The sequence below is a fragment of the Lactuca sativa genome, chromosome 8 (assembly GCF_002870075.4).
Source record: "Lactuca sativa cultivar Salinas chromosome 8, Lsat_Salinas_v11, whole genome shotgun sequence".
NCBI classification, from domain to species: Eukaryota; Viridiplantae; Streptophyta; class Magnoliopsida; order Asterales; family Asteraceae; genus Lactuca; species Lactuca sativa.
The window spans coordinates 163,236,482-163,253,484 of NC_056630.2; the positions used below are offsets into that span (position 1 = coordinate 163,236,482).

The 17,003-nt window shown below is 39.1% G+C and overlaps 1 protein-coding gene across 1 annotated transcript; it reads left to right on the top strand.

The window, feature by feature from the left end:
• Positions 1-14,696: 14,696 nt before the first annotated feature.
• On the top strand, positions 14,697-16,479 carry LOC111908576 (40S ribosomal protein S4-1). Its single transcript, XM_023904391.2, has 5 exons — positions 14,697-14,852; positions 15,284-15,361; positions 15,461-15,641; positions 15,719-15,816; positions 15,896-16,479. Exons 1-5 carry the CDS (start codon positions 14,850-14,852, stop codon positions 16,328-16,330), a joined length of 795 nt encoding a protein of 264 aa, XP_023760159.1. The 5' UTR covers positions 14,697-14,849; the 3' UTR covers positions 16,331-16,479.
• Positions 16,480-17,003: the final 524 nt, after the last annotated feature.

Genomic DNA, 17,003 nt, shown 5'->3' on the forward strand with positions numbered 1-17,003 from the left:
CCAATTAGCCATCACCTGGATACCATCACATGCGATGAGGCTCAGATAATCCTTCAAGTAAAAGACTCGTTCCTACAACGGTTGGACTCAAACAAGAGCTGCGCAATAGGACCAAGTCCAACACTCTGAGATTATTCAACCCTGATCACATGTGGCGTGTCGTATCCACCTAATGGCTAACTCCCATCACTCAGAATCCCACAATGCACAAAGCAAGCAACATTCGGACAAGGGAAAATCTAACCATAACATACTCAAACAATCGTATCCACATAGCAAGAATCTGAACTAGCATGCAACACAAACTCATAAACTCAGGCATAACCTAAACAGGTTATCCTACTACTGTCTAATCAACACTATCATGCAGCTCAAAAGCACAAATAACAGGCACATAAGGCATCATCCCTAGATCCTTAGTCCTATTCTAGCATACTGTTCTACTAACTGATAATCATAACATAGACTTGTATGGGTATTTTGGGGTACTTACTTGAGCTTGGCTGATTGCATGCACCACACCCCCTTTTTTCTTTTCAAAGTTCTTTTCTTTCTGAATCATTTTTGCTTTTCTAAAATTGTTTTTCGTTCTCAAAATTCCTTTTTACAAAACTGTCTTTTCATTTTTGAAAACTTTTATCCGACCCCTCGGTTTGAGTTCAGGCACACCCGAGAGTATGCCTGAATCCCTCAAACCAAGGCTCTGATACCAACTTGTAACATACCAAAATTCAAGACTAAAAATTTCTTTTAAATAAATATTACTTTAAGCAAATTCATCATTTCCAAAATATAAACAAAGTATTAGTTTCCAAAATACATGTTCGTTATCAGATTAAACGTTCCCAGGCTGCCTAACTATGGTGTGTGCCATGCGATCATCCCGAGCTCCATCATCCGCTACCGGAAGTACCTGAAACCAAAACTGAAAACGGTAAGCATGAAGCTTAGTGAGTTCCCCACCCTACCACATACCATGCGCAACCACATACTGCACATACTGGGCCACGCCCGCTATCTTGGGCCTCGCCCCCTACCTCGGGCCTCGCCTGCCACAACGGCCCCGCCGCTCCAGGCCCCACCTGGCTTCGAGCCCCGCTCGGATACAGATCTGTTTTACTTAGGCCCCGCCCGCCACAGGGCCTCGCCCACTAACACATAATAGCACATAATCATATCACGACACATAAGGTAAACTCCTGCTAACGGATCCTATTCAAAGGCCTCGCCTATCCTGGGCCTCGCCCTTATCCTGCTACTGATGAGTCATGGAACCCTGTCCATACTCTTACCGATAATGAGATACGGGCCTAGCCCACCCTCACCCTTTCCTAACTTGGGCCTCGCCCCTGATCAGCTGCTAATGAGATGTGGAACACCATCCACACTCTGCTATTCGTGAGGTACGGGACCTCGCCCACACTCACCTCCCTACCAGGCATATATAAGTATCACACAGACAACAAGTATAAACTATCACATAAACCATTTCTTGGGCACCCGCCCGCTATCACTGGACCTCGTCCCGAATATCATACTAGCATACTGTGTCTAGGGCTAACCCCCCGGTCTTCTACTCATATCCACATGGGCCGGCATTGTGGCCGTAGACCCATTCATACAAAGGGAAACTCACCTGCACTGGCTGATCTTGCTGATGATCCCACTAGCTGCTGCCCGACCACTCACTGAACTCCTGCTCTACTTGCTTCCTGAGCTATCAATATCAATGAAACACTTAGTCTAACTGACCCCCGGCAGTCAACCAAGTCAACTCTGGTCCAAGACAAAGTCCTGGTCAAAGTCAACCTTCCAGGTCAACCCTACTCGCCGAGTCCACTTACTGACTCGCCGAGTTCTTATGCTCAAAGTCCTTCCAATCGCGACTTGACTCGCCGAGTCAGCCCCTGACTCGCCGAGTCCACTGATTCCCGAATCCTGACCTGACCAACTCACTGAGTCCTGGCTCGACTCGCTGACTCGAGTCTTAACTCGAAGGGTTTGGGACCACGCGACCTGACTCGTCGAGTCCAAGAACAGACTCGCCGAGCACAAGGCAATCTCCAACCAACTCGCCGAGTTGTTCATCCAACTCGCCGAGTTCATGCCCATCTTCATCCGACTCGACGAGCTGTTCATCCCACTCGTCGAGTTCTTCCTCATCTTCAAGCTACTCGCCGAGTCCACTCGAAGGACTCGCCGAGTCCATTCGGTTCCACATACATGCAGAGGACTTTCGAGTCATGCAGGGACTCCAAACCGTAGATCTACCCTTCCCAAGCCTACTCCTCACGTAAAGTTGCAAACTTTACGTGTAGAGAAGGAGATCTAGGAAAAATGCACCATAAACTAAGGTTTAAGACCAAGAGGCTCCATAATCCACTCAATGACTGATACTTTACGGGATTCTAAACCAAAACAAGCATGGATCTGATGTAGCAACCTCAGATCTGGACCTCAAGCTCGAGATTGATCTGAAACATGGCTTAAAAGCCCCAAAACTCATAACCAAGGAAGATCTGGAGGAGAGAAACGACTTAATACCTTCAAATGCTATGAAATGATCCCCAAACTTTGGATCCAAGGTCACTCCTTGATGCTTCAAAGATTCCCACTTCTTCTTCTTCCTTTAAATCACTAAAAAATGGCCAAAAGCATGAATGATCACAATGGAGGCTTAGGGTGCGGCGTTCTGGGTGTGAGAGACAGTAAAGGAGCACTAGGAATAAGAATGAGGCGATTAAATAGGCTCCAAGCCCCGGATTTAGGGTTTTCCTCGCACAGACCCTACTCGTCGAGTCGCCTTGGCCGACTCGCCGAGTTGGTTACTTACTCCTCGACTCGGATCCTGTTCGGACTCGTCGAGTTCCTCCTTGGACTCGCCGATTCCCTCCTAAATTTAGGGTTTCCTTTACTTTCTTGGCTTTCAAAACCTTGGGTGTTATAGGAGAAGCTAGTAAGATGTCTTGGGAAGATTTTGTGGTACAACTGAAATTGCAGTACTACTCTGAGCAGGATCTTCTGGAAATCAACAATGAGTTCCAGAATTTAAAGAAGGGAAAGATGAGTGTTACTGAATACGTTGCTAGTTTTATGGAAAATATGAAGCTTGTTCCTCATCTAGTTCCAACTGAACTCTCTAAGGTCAACAAGTTTGCCCTCGGATTACCAGCCGACTTTGGTCCGATGGTTAAGCAAGCAACCACTTTGAAAGCCGCCATCTGGGCTGCTAAGAATGTTGAGGTTCAGATCAGAGAGAAAGGTCTGGAGAGGGCAGAAGTTGGTGAAAAGAGAAAATTTGAAGGAACTTCAGGTTCCAACAAGAAAAGCAAATTTTCTAAGTCCAAGAAGTTTGGAGGAGGAGGAGGTGAAGTGAAATGGTGTGAGAAGTGCAAGAAAAAGCACTCTGGGAAATGTAGTGAGGAGGTGACTTGCTTCAAATATGGAAAGACTGGGCATTATGTCAACGTGTGTCCGTCCGACAAGAGGGTATGTTTTGAGTGCCATGAAGTAGGGCATGTTCTTAAAGACTGTCCAAAGAGGAAGGATGCAGCAAAGCCCAATCTACCACAAAAGCCGAAGGCGAGAGCCTTTCAGATGACACTTGAAGCTGCAAAAGAAGAAGTCAATGTCGCTTCAGGTACCTTTCTCGTAAACGAATTGGCTGCCCAAATTTTGTTTGATTCTGGAGCCAATTACTCCTTTATTTCGCATGAATTTGGTAGAAAACTAGCTTTGCCTATAGATAGACTAGTTACTGCTATAATAGTCGAGATTGCTAGTGGCAAGTTTGTACCTGTTAGCCATCGTATGAAAAACATCCTCATTGACTTGGATGAGAATAAGTTCCACGAGGAATTATTGCCTATCGAGTTAAATGGATTCGACATAGTTTTAGGAATAGATTGGCTTAGTGCCAATGATGCCGGAATATTGTGTGGAAAGAAGATAGTAAAAGTAAACCCGCCAGGGAAAGAGTCGTTTATGGTGTATGGAGACAAACGCAGAGTAAATTTTGGAATCATTTCCCTAATGAAAGCCAGAAAGTGTTTGGCCAAGGGATGTACATCATATATAGAGTTCGTGATCGATGCTAAGATGGAAAAGGAGGAGGTGCAGAATATTCCGGTGGTGTGTGATTATCCGGAAGTCTTTCCCAAAGATCTTCCCGGATTGCCCCGTGATCGATAAGTAGAATTTCGTATCGACTTGTTACCAGGAACGACACCGATAGCAAAAGCACTGTATCGATTAGCACCAATAGAGATGAAAGAACTTATGACACAACTTCAAGAGTTATTGGACAAAGGTTTCATTCGACCTAGTTCATCGCCCTGGGGAGCCCCTGTGTTATTTGTAAAGAAGAAAGACGGGAGCATGAGAATGTGCATCGATTACAGAGAGTTGAACAAAGTGACGATAAAGAACAAGTACCCGTTGCCAAGGATCGATGACCTGTTCGACCAGTTACATGGTTCGAGCTATTTCTCGAAGATCGATCTTAGGTCTGGATACCATCAACTAAAGGTGAGAGAGCAGGATATCGAAAAGACTGCGTTTAGAACAAGATATGGACACTATGAATTTTTGGTTATGTCGTTCGGACTAACCAATGCCCCAACAGCTTTCATGGATTTGATGAATGGGTTTGTAAACCATTCCTAGATAAATCCATGATAGTGTTCATAGACGACATATTGATTTATTCGAAAAGCAAACAGGAGCATGAAAAGCATCTGCGTGAAGTGCTAGAAGTCCTGAAAAAGGAGAAGTTGTATGCAAAGTTCTCCAAATGTGAATTTTGGATTCAAGAAGTCCAGTTTTTAGGTCACGTGGTTAACCAAGAAGGAATAATGGTTGACCCAGCAAAGATTGAAGTTATGATGAAGTGGGAACAACCAAAAAGCCCTACGGAGATTCGAAGCTTTTTAGGATTAGCTGGATATTACCGAAGGTTTATCCAAGCCTTTTCTTCGATTGCTACTCCATTAACAGCTTTGACCCACAAAGGAGATACTTATGCTTGGAATGAGAAGCATAAGGAAGCCTTTGAGAAGTTGAAGAAGAGATTGTGTGAAGCACTGATTCTTTCGTTGCCTGAAGGAGTTGATGACTTCACGGTTTATAGCAATGCATCTGGAGTTGGGTTAGGTTGTGTTCTGACCCAAAGGGATAAAGTGATCACGTATGCATCGAGGCAATTGAAGGAACATGAAAAGAACTACCCCACTCACGATTTGGAGTTGGCAGCGGTAGTATTCGCCCTAAAGATATGGAGGCATTATCTTTATGGCACAAAGTGTAAAATTTTCACTGATCATAAGAGTCTCCAATATCTCTTTAATTAGAAGGAATTGAACATGATGCAACAACGTTGGCTAGTGTTACTCAAGGACTACGACTGTGAGATACTTTACCACCCTGGTAAAGCAAATGTTGTTGCTGATGCTCTCAGTCGGAAGGTAAACCTTGAAAAGAAAAGGCCAAGAGCGTTGAGAATTGAAGTCGTCTCGACAATTGTGGAAAGTATAAAGAAAGCTCAAGAGGAAGCTTTAGAGAAAAATGACCGAAAGGAAGAACGTTTGGGCAAAATGTTAGTATTCGGTACAAACAACCAAGGGTTGAAGGTATTCCAAGATAGGATTTGGGTACCTAAGATGGGCGGAGTAAGAGATCTTCTGATGGAAGAAGCTCACAAGACCATGTACTTGATTCATCCCGGCAGTACAAAAATGTATAGGGATCTAAAGCCCTATTATTGGTGGCCGACAATGAAGCTCGATGTTGCTAAGTATGTGGCCGAGTGTGTAACCTGTGCTAGGGTTAAGACACAATATCAGAAACCGTATGGGAGTTTAGAACCTTTACCCGTACCCATGGGTAAATGGGAAGACATCGCCATGGATTTTGTGACTAAACTGCCCAAAACAAGGAACGGTCACGACATGATTTGGGTGGTCGTTGATCGCTTCACTAAGAGTGCGCATTTCATAGCTGCCAACGAGAAATGGTCTATGAATAAACTTGCGAATTCTTACGTGAAGGAAATTGTGAGGCTTCACGGTGTTCCGTTAACAATTGTATCCGATCGTGACAACCGTTTTACCTCAAGATTTTGGAGGAGTTTACAAGAGGAATTGGGTACCAAGTTGTGTTTGAGTATATCTTACCATCCGCAAACCGATGGTCAGAGCGAATGAACGATTCAAACATTAGAGGATATGCTGAGAGCATGTACCCTAGAATTCCAAGGTAACTGGGATGAACACTTACCTCTAGTAGAATTTTCCTATAATAATAGTTTCCACTCAAGCATTAAGATGACACATTATCACACTTTGTATGGAGAAAAGTGTCGAACGCCATCATGTTGGTTGGAAGCTGGGGAAAAGCAATTTATGGGACCTGAAATAGTCCATCAGACTGCTAAATAGTTAAAAGTGATAAGGGAAAGAATGTTAGTTGCTCAAGATCGACAAAAGACTTATGCTGACAAGAAAAGACAACCGATAACCTTTGAAGTTGGAGATTCGGTTTTACTTAAAGCCTCGCCGTGGAAGTGACTTATAAGATTTGGAAAAAGGGGAAAGTTGAGTCCAAGGTTTATTGGACTTTTCAAAGTTCTTCAGAAGATCGGGAATCAAGCTTACAAGCAAGAATTACCGGAAGAACTGGAGGGTATTCATACACCTTTCATGTGTGTTATTTGAGAAAGTTCATGGGAGATGTGCCCGACATAATTTTGATTTCTGAGTTAAGGTTGGATGAAAACAAGACTCTGATTGAAGAACCTGAGGCAATCCTTGACCATAAGACTAAGAAGTTGCGACGCAAGATGGTCGATTTAGTTCTTGTGCGTTGGAAACATACGAATGGGCCAAATCTCACTTGGGGAACGGAGAGTGACATGATGAGTTGCTACCCGCATTTGTTTGGTGATATATGATTCCGGGGATGGAATCATCCTAAGGGGAGAGAATTGTAACACTCGTGTTTCTAGCCTAGGCATTTATATTGAGGTGATAGTTTAGGTTAACTCTTGTAAATCATTTTGAAGAAATGAAAAGGAATTATGTGAATATTATGTGAATTATGTGTTTTATGCTTAATTATTAGGGTTTAATTAATTAAGAATAAAAATAAGCGCCAAAATTAAAGTGTGAGATAAGCCCTATATCTTTACATAAAGTTGTAGTGATCGAAACAAGGATTTCGGGGATATAAAGAATACCAAAATCCGAGTTATAACGAAGAAGTTATGACTTGTCGAAGTTTCGCGACAAAACCGACACGGTGCTGAATGTCATAAAAAGTGAGTTTTCGATAAACTACTTTTTATCCTTAGTGATCTAAACGAAAGTCGTATTATTCGTTAAACCGAGAAGTTCGATAAAAAGAACGCCCAAATCTGACTTTGTATGAGAAAGTTATGATTTTTCGAAGTTTCAGCTTAGTAGTAGACGGCTAAAAACTCGAATTTTAGATTGAGTGATTTTTAACCGACACAACCTAAACGAGAATCGAAGGTTTCATCATTAGTAGCACAACGGTAAAAAGTCTGACGAAAACGGACGTCGGATGAAGAAATTATGAATTTTTAACGGATTTCCTGTCCCGGTTTGTTAAAAATAATAATATAAAAATTAAAATCAAAATTAGCCGACGAAGTCTAAACGAAAGTTGTAGTGCGTAATTTTACCTACGCGTGCATATAAAGAACGTCAAAAACGGAGCTCGTATGCGAAAGTTATGGATTTTAGAAGTTTTTGCACAAAAACCGAGAAATCTCGCATACGTGGACTTCGGCTACGTCACCCTCGCTCAAAACGTGCCACGTGTCCAAAAATGTTGTTGAGTCATTCGAGCTGCTGAGTCATCCGAGCACCTGACCTTATCTGAAGTGGTCCAATGGCGGTGCGACATGTACCTTCTTGCACGAGACCGAGCCCTCGTAAGCTGCCACGTACCCACCCTACTTCAGACCTAGACCTCGGTCCAACCACAGACTGACAGCGAGCCCTTCGCATGCGCAGACCATGTGCGAGCCACCCCCTTATGAGCCTCCGGATCTGCGATGCGTGTCTTCCCTCCTGACCGTCCGATCAGAAGCCTCGCCCCTATAAATAGAAGGGTGCGAGACCTCCCGGGTAACTTTGGAAATTTGCCACTTTTCACCCTAAATCTCATATTTCTTTCATCTTAACATCCCCCAAAGCCCCGATATCAATTATAAGCCCCGGAATACTCCACGAAGTGCCCGAGAAGCCCGAAAAATTTATCTTTTCGGTTTCGAAGCCCGACCTTTGCAGAGCCCGGTTTCTCAATAAAACTTCCGGTTTTATTAGAAACGATCGTTTTAAGCAACGAATTGCTGTCCGGTTATCATCAAATCAAGTGAGTGTATAGTCACATTCATCTTACACCTATATGTGAAGTATTTTATATGAAATATGTGCTACGTGTAATTATATTAATTGTTTAACTGAGGTGACTGTTGAATTGGTGTTTTATACAAGTTTTAAACTGTATATGTATTTTTATCTACAAATATGTTGGGTAAAACATGGGTAGATAGTGATGTGTGATAAAATAAAAGTAATGAGAGGCCTCGATGTGTTTTGAGATCCAGTCATCTAGCGGAGTTTGGATGACGACCACGAACTTTCTAGACAGTCAAATGGGAAACATTAGCAGGCCCGCAACCTGTAGGTGTTAATGAACTAAGAGTGTTCATTCGCTGTACTCCATCCCCCTCATGGTTGCCTTTAGGACATGTATGGCTGAGGAAACCCCTTAGCAGTAGTGTCCATCCCGATGATATTCTTTAGGTTAGGTCCCTTGTGATAAGTGTTTAGGGACGTAAAGTGATGATAACAGGAACGGGTAATCAAGGTTATTATTAAATGATGAACTTAGTGAGTTTATTATTATTGTGGGTTGAAAACCCTATATGCTCACCAGGCTCCCAAGCCTGACCCACTCAGCTTTTTATGTTACAGGTAGTGGACCCCGAGCATAGTCGGAGGACGATGAGGGATTTTTGGATTATAGGCCAGTAGTTGTAAATAACTATTGAAAGGCTTATAATGTCTTGTTTATGCTTTTTATCTGTATCGGAACATGATATCCCGAGGTTTTGATATGAAATGAAACTATACATTTCTTAAAGAAGGTTTTGATAAATTTTTATCATGTTTTGTTTTGGGAACAAATTCCGCAACATCTTTTAAAAATGTTTCTTTGATTTTATTTTAAAAAGCATAAATTAAATCGGTCTTTTCTGGCCGAGAAATTAGGGGATGTCACAAAGTTTGACCATGTTCGTCACTCTAACAATTTAAGTTTGTCGCCTACAAGGGTGTGGTACCTAGAAACGAAGGTCAGGGGTTGAGATTTGGGACTTGAACCTCTTGAGGTAGGTTGTTGACTTCTGGTTCGGAGTCAAAACCATCTGAAAAGCATTATGCAAGGTGATCATCCAAAGGGATTGGATGGTCATCTTTTGGCTCTTCTTCAAGCCATGCAACATTGCCTTGGTTTAGGAAGCATGGATCGCCATGAGAATGGAATCCAACCATGATACATACGCGAGAAAAGGGGTATAAGAATCTTATATAAATAGTCGTACTACTTAAGATAATTATAATATGATCCTTACAAGTTACTTCAATACTTGCATAGTGCATACCGGTTATATGAAATCAAAACATGATATACCTTCAAATAAGTAACCCTCACTCCAAATCCACAACCAAACAAGGAACAAAAAGTAAAGCAAAGATCACAAATTCTAAGTCTATGACACCTTAGTCTTATATAACCTTAGTGTATCCACTTAGCAACTATTGACCTACTAGTAAAGACCTTTTTAGTTCTCAAATAAATAATTATAGTAACACAAAATACTCCTATAGTATTTTAAGTTTATGTTTTGTACTAATGTTCTCATTGTAGTAGTGTTGGTAAGATTATAGACTTGTTGCCACATCACAACCATTTTTGGGCATATATTAATCACTTCTCAGACTGACATAGTTGATCAGGCTATGTCATTCCTAGAACTGACCATTCATCCCCAAGCCTACCTGTGATGTTCAACAATCGTAATACTTTTGTTCTGTTCTAGTGACTCTGGTTTTAGTATGAATGCAGGTATGTATACTTAGTTAAATATTTTATTATTTAAAAGTATAAACTCTTGGTCAGAGTATTTTAATCCTGTTGTGTTTATAGTTTGTATATCTTTTATGGGTTGATATACCCGATTCACTATAAACAATGCTTTGATACCAATATGTCACACCCCAAAACTAAGAACGGCGGAAACGTTCTGGGGTGGAGGATGTCATGTATAGTATCACAACAATGCAAAGTAGTAAATAAGCAACAACATCATCCATTGCATTAATAGTATAATTTCATACAAGTGTGTTCTTTAATAGTAGTAAGACACCAAAAATGAATAATCAAAATAAAAGACGAGTCTTGAAGATGCTCCGTCTTCTCAAAACCTGGTCATCGGTACCTGTCTACTGGTGACCTAAGAATACAAGTTATTTTGAAAGAGTTGATCAGCATTTAAGTTGGTGAGTTCAAAAGTATTTAGTGTCAATGTTTGTATAAGTTTGATGAAAATGTTTGTAATTCATCAATGTAAATGTTTGAAAACTCCTAGAAAATCCTATATTTTCTACTAGTATAAAAAGAAGTCTTCTACCAAGACCCGACTGTTTCATGTGTTTGTTTCTCTATAAAAGTGGATGCTTTTCCTAAATATGACTATCATTACCAAATTATAATTTTATATTACGCTTTATGTGAGAATATCACAATTTGAATATAATGGGGAAATGTATGTGTACTGCAATATTATTTGTATCAACTACTAAAGTAATAACTACCTTAAAACCAATGGTTTAATTAAGGCAAAATGTGATAAGATTGTTACCATACTAAACTAACTATAACACGACGATGAAAGACGTCGGAAAAAATGACATTTGGCACCCGTAGACTTGCAAATACCACTGTAGCAAACAACAAAGGTGTAGGATAGTCAATCCAGTATAAATCTATACGCAAACTCACGCTCTCCCTCCATGAGATTCTGGTTACAAAACGTGACATAACGAAATGGTCGATGTGTCATGAAGTAGTATCTCACATTATGTTATCTCTGAATCTTGTTATAGTATACTTCTTACAACAATAGTATTCTATGTATAATATTTTTTGTATAATATCCTTTGTATAGTATTCTCTGTCTAGTATTCTCTGTTATAGTATTCGTATATGATAGTATTCTCCTAAACTATACCTATTATAGTTTACTAGTAATTTCTGTAGTTTAAATGAATGAAGGTATACCTTTGCTACCCAAAGGTACTAAACTGACTGATAATACTTTTATATCTACACATGTATACATAATATATATCTAATATTTAGACGACCTTCGGACAAATAACCGATACCCTAAGTCCACATCCAAACAAGGAAAAGGAAATAAAGCGAGTTAGCAATCCTAAGTCCTTACACTATATGTATAACTATACATATATAGACATGATTTTGACAATATATAAGTTTAAAATAGGTTTTGTAATACATTTTAAAGAGTTTAACAATAAATATTAATGACTTGATGTCAGTTTATAAAATGATTTAAGCAGTTTGATTGATAATACAGTTTTAAAGTATAAGAAATCGTTTGTTTAAAACACAGTTTGAAGTATATGAAATCCTTTGTTTGAAACATAGTTATAAATCACATGTGATTGATTATATAACTAACATGTTTTCTACTTGTATTCCCCCCCCCCCCCCCCCATAAAAGCATTTAAAATCATTTAAAAAATAAGTTAAGGGGTATGAACTCACATGATAATGAGTGATGTGAATGAAAGATCGGTATAGGATGCTAAGTGTCAAGTGAAGACTTGAGCACACACGGATCATATTTAGCATATAATGACACATATATGCATCTAATTAGTGTTTATAACATCTAGTCATGAAATGAAACAACCTTAGGGACTAGTAAACACTTGTGTTTGAAGTGTTAAACCACATAGGGTTGCATATAAAGGGTGTAGGGCCTTACTTTGGAGTTTACGGCCCAAGTGTAAACATCCCCATGAGTTCACGACCCATGGGTTTTACGACCCAATGAGTTATGGTCGTAAACTCATGGTAATTTGTACTTATGTGTGTTTTAAGGTCTTACAAGTCACAATGAAGTGTTCTAGACTTGGTTCTAAGGCTTAGTAAGAGATTAGGGCTCATTTGCACCCTTAATTAGGGTTTACGGCCCAAGGAGATTGCCTTGGCCGTAAACTCTCTTTTGATCTTAATTTCATGTTGTTTTCAAGGTGTAAACTAAGTGATTAAATCATATAACATGCTAAGGAAAGATTACTTACAATATAAAAGTTTGTAAGGGTGATTAAGGTCCAAAACACTAGTGTGTGTTCTTGGTGAAATGAAGAACACTTGAAGATCTATCAACGTAAGGGTGATTAAGGTCCAAAAAACTAGTGTGTGTTCTTGGTGAAATGAAGAACACTTGAAGATCTATCAAAATAGAGTGATTTCATGGATGAAATCAATTATCCTTACTAGATAAAGTGTTGTAACAACTAATCAAAGGAAAAAATTCTTACATTTTTGGAAGATCAAGATGAACTTGATGATACTTGAGAGAGAATGGAAGTTCTTTGACTTGAAATGAAGGAAATGATGAAAACTCATGCATATAGCATGAGTTCACGACCAATGATGAGTTTACGGCCCAAACTCATGAAGTTTGGCCATAAACACCTCATAATGGGGTTTAAGGCTTGATTGTTGCACATTAAACACTAGAAGATACTTCCTAACACTTGATTCTTGAATGCCATATGATTAAAACACCCAAACGGCGGAAACGTTATGGGGTGTAGGACGTCATGTACAGTATCACAACAATGCAAAGTAGTAAATAAGCAACAACATCATTAATTGCATTAATAGTATAATTTCATATAAGTGTGTTCTTTAATAGTAGTAAGACACCAAAAATGAATAATCAAAATAAAAAACGAGTCTTGAAGATGCTCCGTCTTCTCAAAACCTGGTCATCGGTACCTGTCTACCGGTGACCTGAGAATACAAGTTATTTTGAAAGAGTTGATCAACATTTAAGTTGGTGAGTTCATAAGTATTTAGTGTCAATGTTTGTATAAGTTTGATGAAAATGTTTGTAATTCATCAATGTAAATGTTTGAATATGTTTGTAATAGTCTATCTTTTCCCATAACTTTCTCAATTTCGTCACCAACTTTTTTCATTATGTGGGGATGGTTTACGAGTTATGCCAAAGCCCACTCGGTAGTAATGGCAAAAGCGTGTTCATGCACTAAATATATCATGAAATTAAACACATATATGTTAGTATATGCAAATATAGATATAACAAAGGTTGAAATATGATATACTAATGTTAATTACCAGAATGAAGGCTTTAATGTTGTATATGCTCAACTTTATCTCCATGCTCTCATCTAATGACATGTCGAGTAAAAGGTCAAGCAAGTCCTTAACTTCTGCCTTCTCGTAACTCTTATTTCTTGCCTCTTCACGCTTCTGCATGATATTTTCTATCATTTCATCAAATCTTCCACGAATTTCCTTTGACCTTTTTCCAATTCCTTGTACATCTATATTCTTAAGGAACCATATATAATCTGAAATTTAAATGTAAACATGAGTTCGCCTATATCGATAACTATGTTCTTTATGTCTTTTGTATCGTCATTTTCACCTGAACACCTCTTGCTCATAAGCATTCGTGATATAATATTGTTCGCTATCTTTATAAGCCCCCCCCCCCCCCCCCCCCTTCAAGTTCTACCGATTCCCAACTTTGGCTTTCTCTGATAAAAATCTTAAAAAGCGATTGATTTCTTCGTTTCTGACTGGATGGAGGGAATCGAGTGTTTTTAGCACCGAGGAGTTATGAGACGACTATCCTCTTTGAAAACTTCTAATAGGGTCCGTAAGTAGCAAAAATGATTGGATGTAAGTAGTAATATAATCCATGGATAAGTTATAGGGTCTATCTAGAAAGACATTATCATATGTTTTAAACAATGCCTTCCTTGTTCTCGATCTAAAGGGTGGTTGCCCTTTCTCCTCTCTATTGCAATCGAAGTCCAATTTTGACTTTTTCTGTCAAACATTGTTCTTATATGCGATGATTTCATATGAGAGAGAGAGATACCTTTTATATATTAAATAATTATAATTTCTTTTATTATTTTTTTAAATAACAAAAAACTTCATAAATGGTCTCTATTTTATGAATGACGGAAATCTCTTTCTATTAACAACCAAAAGTTGACGGTGTTAGCTAAAATGACAATTTATTAAAAGTTTTGAAACCATATAGACCATTTATGAGGTTTTTTGGATTTAAAAACTAAATTTCAGATATTATAAAACCGAGTGAACCATTTATGAAGTTTTGTAAATATTAAAAAAGGGGCATTATTTGAAAATGTGATTCAAAAACGATCTTAAACCTTTTCTACCGGATCACATACTTCTTGCCTAAAAAGATTGGTCTTTCGAATAAATCGAGTTGGATTTTTTATCCGGCCCGTGGTTTGGTAATATTTGGGTTTCTAAAACGGCCCGACCCATTTACAAGCCCAGTAAACCAAATAGGTTTACAAGTGATATAAGCCGATCAACTAGGGTTTACCGGCAGAGTTGAAGGAGAGAGTGGAGCAGTAAGTGCAGAGCACCGCCGCAGTTTCGCCGTACATCTATACCGGAGATTCCTATCTCCTACACCACACGCCGCAGCCATGGTGCAATTTCTTTCCTTCTTATTGAAATTTTATCCATTAGTAATTCATAGAAGTTTGCGAGCTGCTCGCGATGTTCGATTTATTTGATATCGGTTTTTCTTCCACGTTTCTCGCCATTAAAGCTTTTGCGATGATCTTCAGACTACATCACTCACGTTTTATTGTTTTAGTCATTGAACTATTTACCCTGAAACATTTGTATATCTATCTAGGATGTTAGAAGAATCAGTCAAATCCAGTGTCTGTTGTTTCGATCTTGTTTAAATTAGCAGTATAATACACAAATTTAGTTTCTAACATATGAATTTCTGGTTCACCTGACTTTTTGTAAACCCTACATCAATCGAAATGAGGCTATAGTTTTCGCAATATAGCCGTGATTATGTTGACTTATGTAGCATGTTTAATGGTGTTTTTTTTCTGCATCGAAGGCTCGAGGATTGAAGAAACACATGAAGAGGCTCAATGCCCCCAAGCATTGGATGCTTGATAAACTCGGTGGCGCTTTTGTAAGTACACTCATGAACAGTTTCTATATCTGATTCTTTTCTTTTTTTCTTCCCTCTTCTCGATTGATAACATGTTATTTTAATTCTTCTTCAACCCAGGCTCCTAAGCCATCATCAGGACCTCACAAATCAAGGGAATGTCTCCCATTGATCCTCATTCTGAGGAACAGATTGAAATACGCTTTGACATACCGTGAGGTCCAATCCATTCTCATGCAACGCCATGTTCTTGTTGACAACAAAGTCAGAACTGACAAGACTTACCCTGCTGGTTTCATGGGTAAGTACACAAAATGTCCATATTACCCTCCTGTAGCTTCTCCAATTCATCGATCTCACCCTTTGTTTTCTCATCAGATGTTGTCTCAATCCCCAAAACCAATGAAAACTTCCGTCTTCTATATGACACCAAGGGTAGATTCAGACTCCACTCAGTGAGAGATGAGGAAGCCAAGGTTAGTTCATATTAATATATGACTATTTTCATACTTTTTTTAAAACAATTAATTAAAGTTTTATTTTTTGTTGTTGTAGTTCAAATTGTGCAAGGTTAGATCAGTTCAATTCGGGTCAAAAGGCATTCCATACATCAACACATATGATGGGAGAACAATTCGCTACCCGGACCCACTCATCAAAGCAAATGACACCATCAAGCTTGACTTGGACACCAACAAGATTGTGGATTTCATCAAATTTGATGTTGGGAATGTTGTGATGGTGACAGGTGGCAGGAACACAGGGCGTGTTGGGATTTTGAAGAACAGGGAAAAACATAAGGGAAGTTTTGAGACTGTTCATATCCAGGATTCAACGGGTCATGAGTTTGCGACCCGTTTAGGGAATGTGTTTACTCTTGGAAAGGGGACAAAGCCGTGGGTGTCGCTGCCCAAGGGCAAGGGGATTAAGTTGACTATTATTGAGGAGGCTAGGAAGAGGCAGGCTGCCCAAGCTGCCCAAGTTGCTTGATTTTTGTGTTGTTGATTGTTGGTTTTGTTGAGACTTATATGGTAGTTGTTGGATTTTAGAGGTGGTTATGTTTTTGATTTTGGTACAATTTTGAATGTTTGGGTTTTGTTTGTTGGGTTAATTTGATTACAAGTTGAAGACTTTGTGTTTTTTGGTTTTGACTTGTATGCTTTTTGAATCTTTTGATGCATAAAACAAAACTTTTTTTACATCTCATATTTGAACAAGGAAAAGAACTGCAAGACTGAAAAAACTTGGTTTTGAAAAAAAATATTTTTTTATTTTCTCGACTTTTTCAGGTGAAAAAAGTTGTTGAAAAATCTCTACAAACTCAAGCTATAAAAAGTTAGCTGACGGTGATTAACAAATGTACTTGATGGATAGCAATAGTTGGTTAAAGCCGTTTCATGATGCATCCTGAACCACTTGTCAAGGATATAAATAAAAGATGTAAAGTTAAAACACAAACATCACTTGGAGCTTAGAATTGTTGTAGTGATGTGATAAACATAGATCCATGGAGCTTAGAATTGTTGTAGTAATGTGATAAACATAGATCCATGGTTAGATCTTGATGGTTTTCTTTTAATTGCTTTAGTTGCTATGTTTATGTTTTGCTTTAGGTCCAACACTCAAGATTCTCCTTGATCATTGTATTTTGATCGATCGAATA

Coding starts and splice junctions, on each gene's coding strand:
- LOC111908576 (XM_023904391.2), top strand. Junction 15,362..15,460: donor ATAAACTCGGTGGCGCTTTT/GTAAGTACACTC, acceptor TCTTCAACCCAG/GCTCCTAAGCCATCATCAGG. Junction 15,817..15,895: donor TGAGAGATGAGGAAGCCAAG/GTTAGTTCATAT, acceptor TTGTTGTTGTAG/TTCAAATTGTGCAAGGTTAG.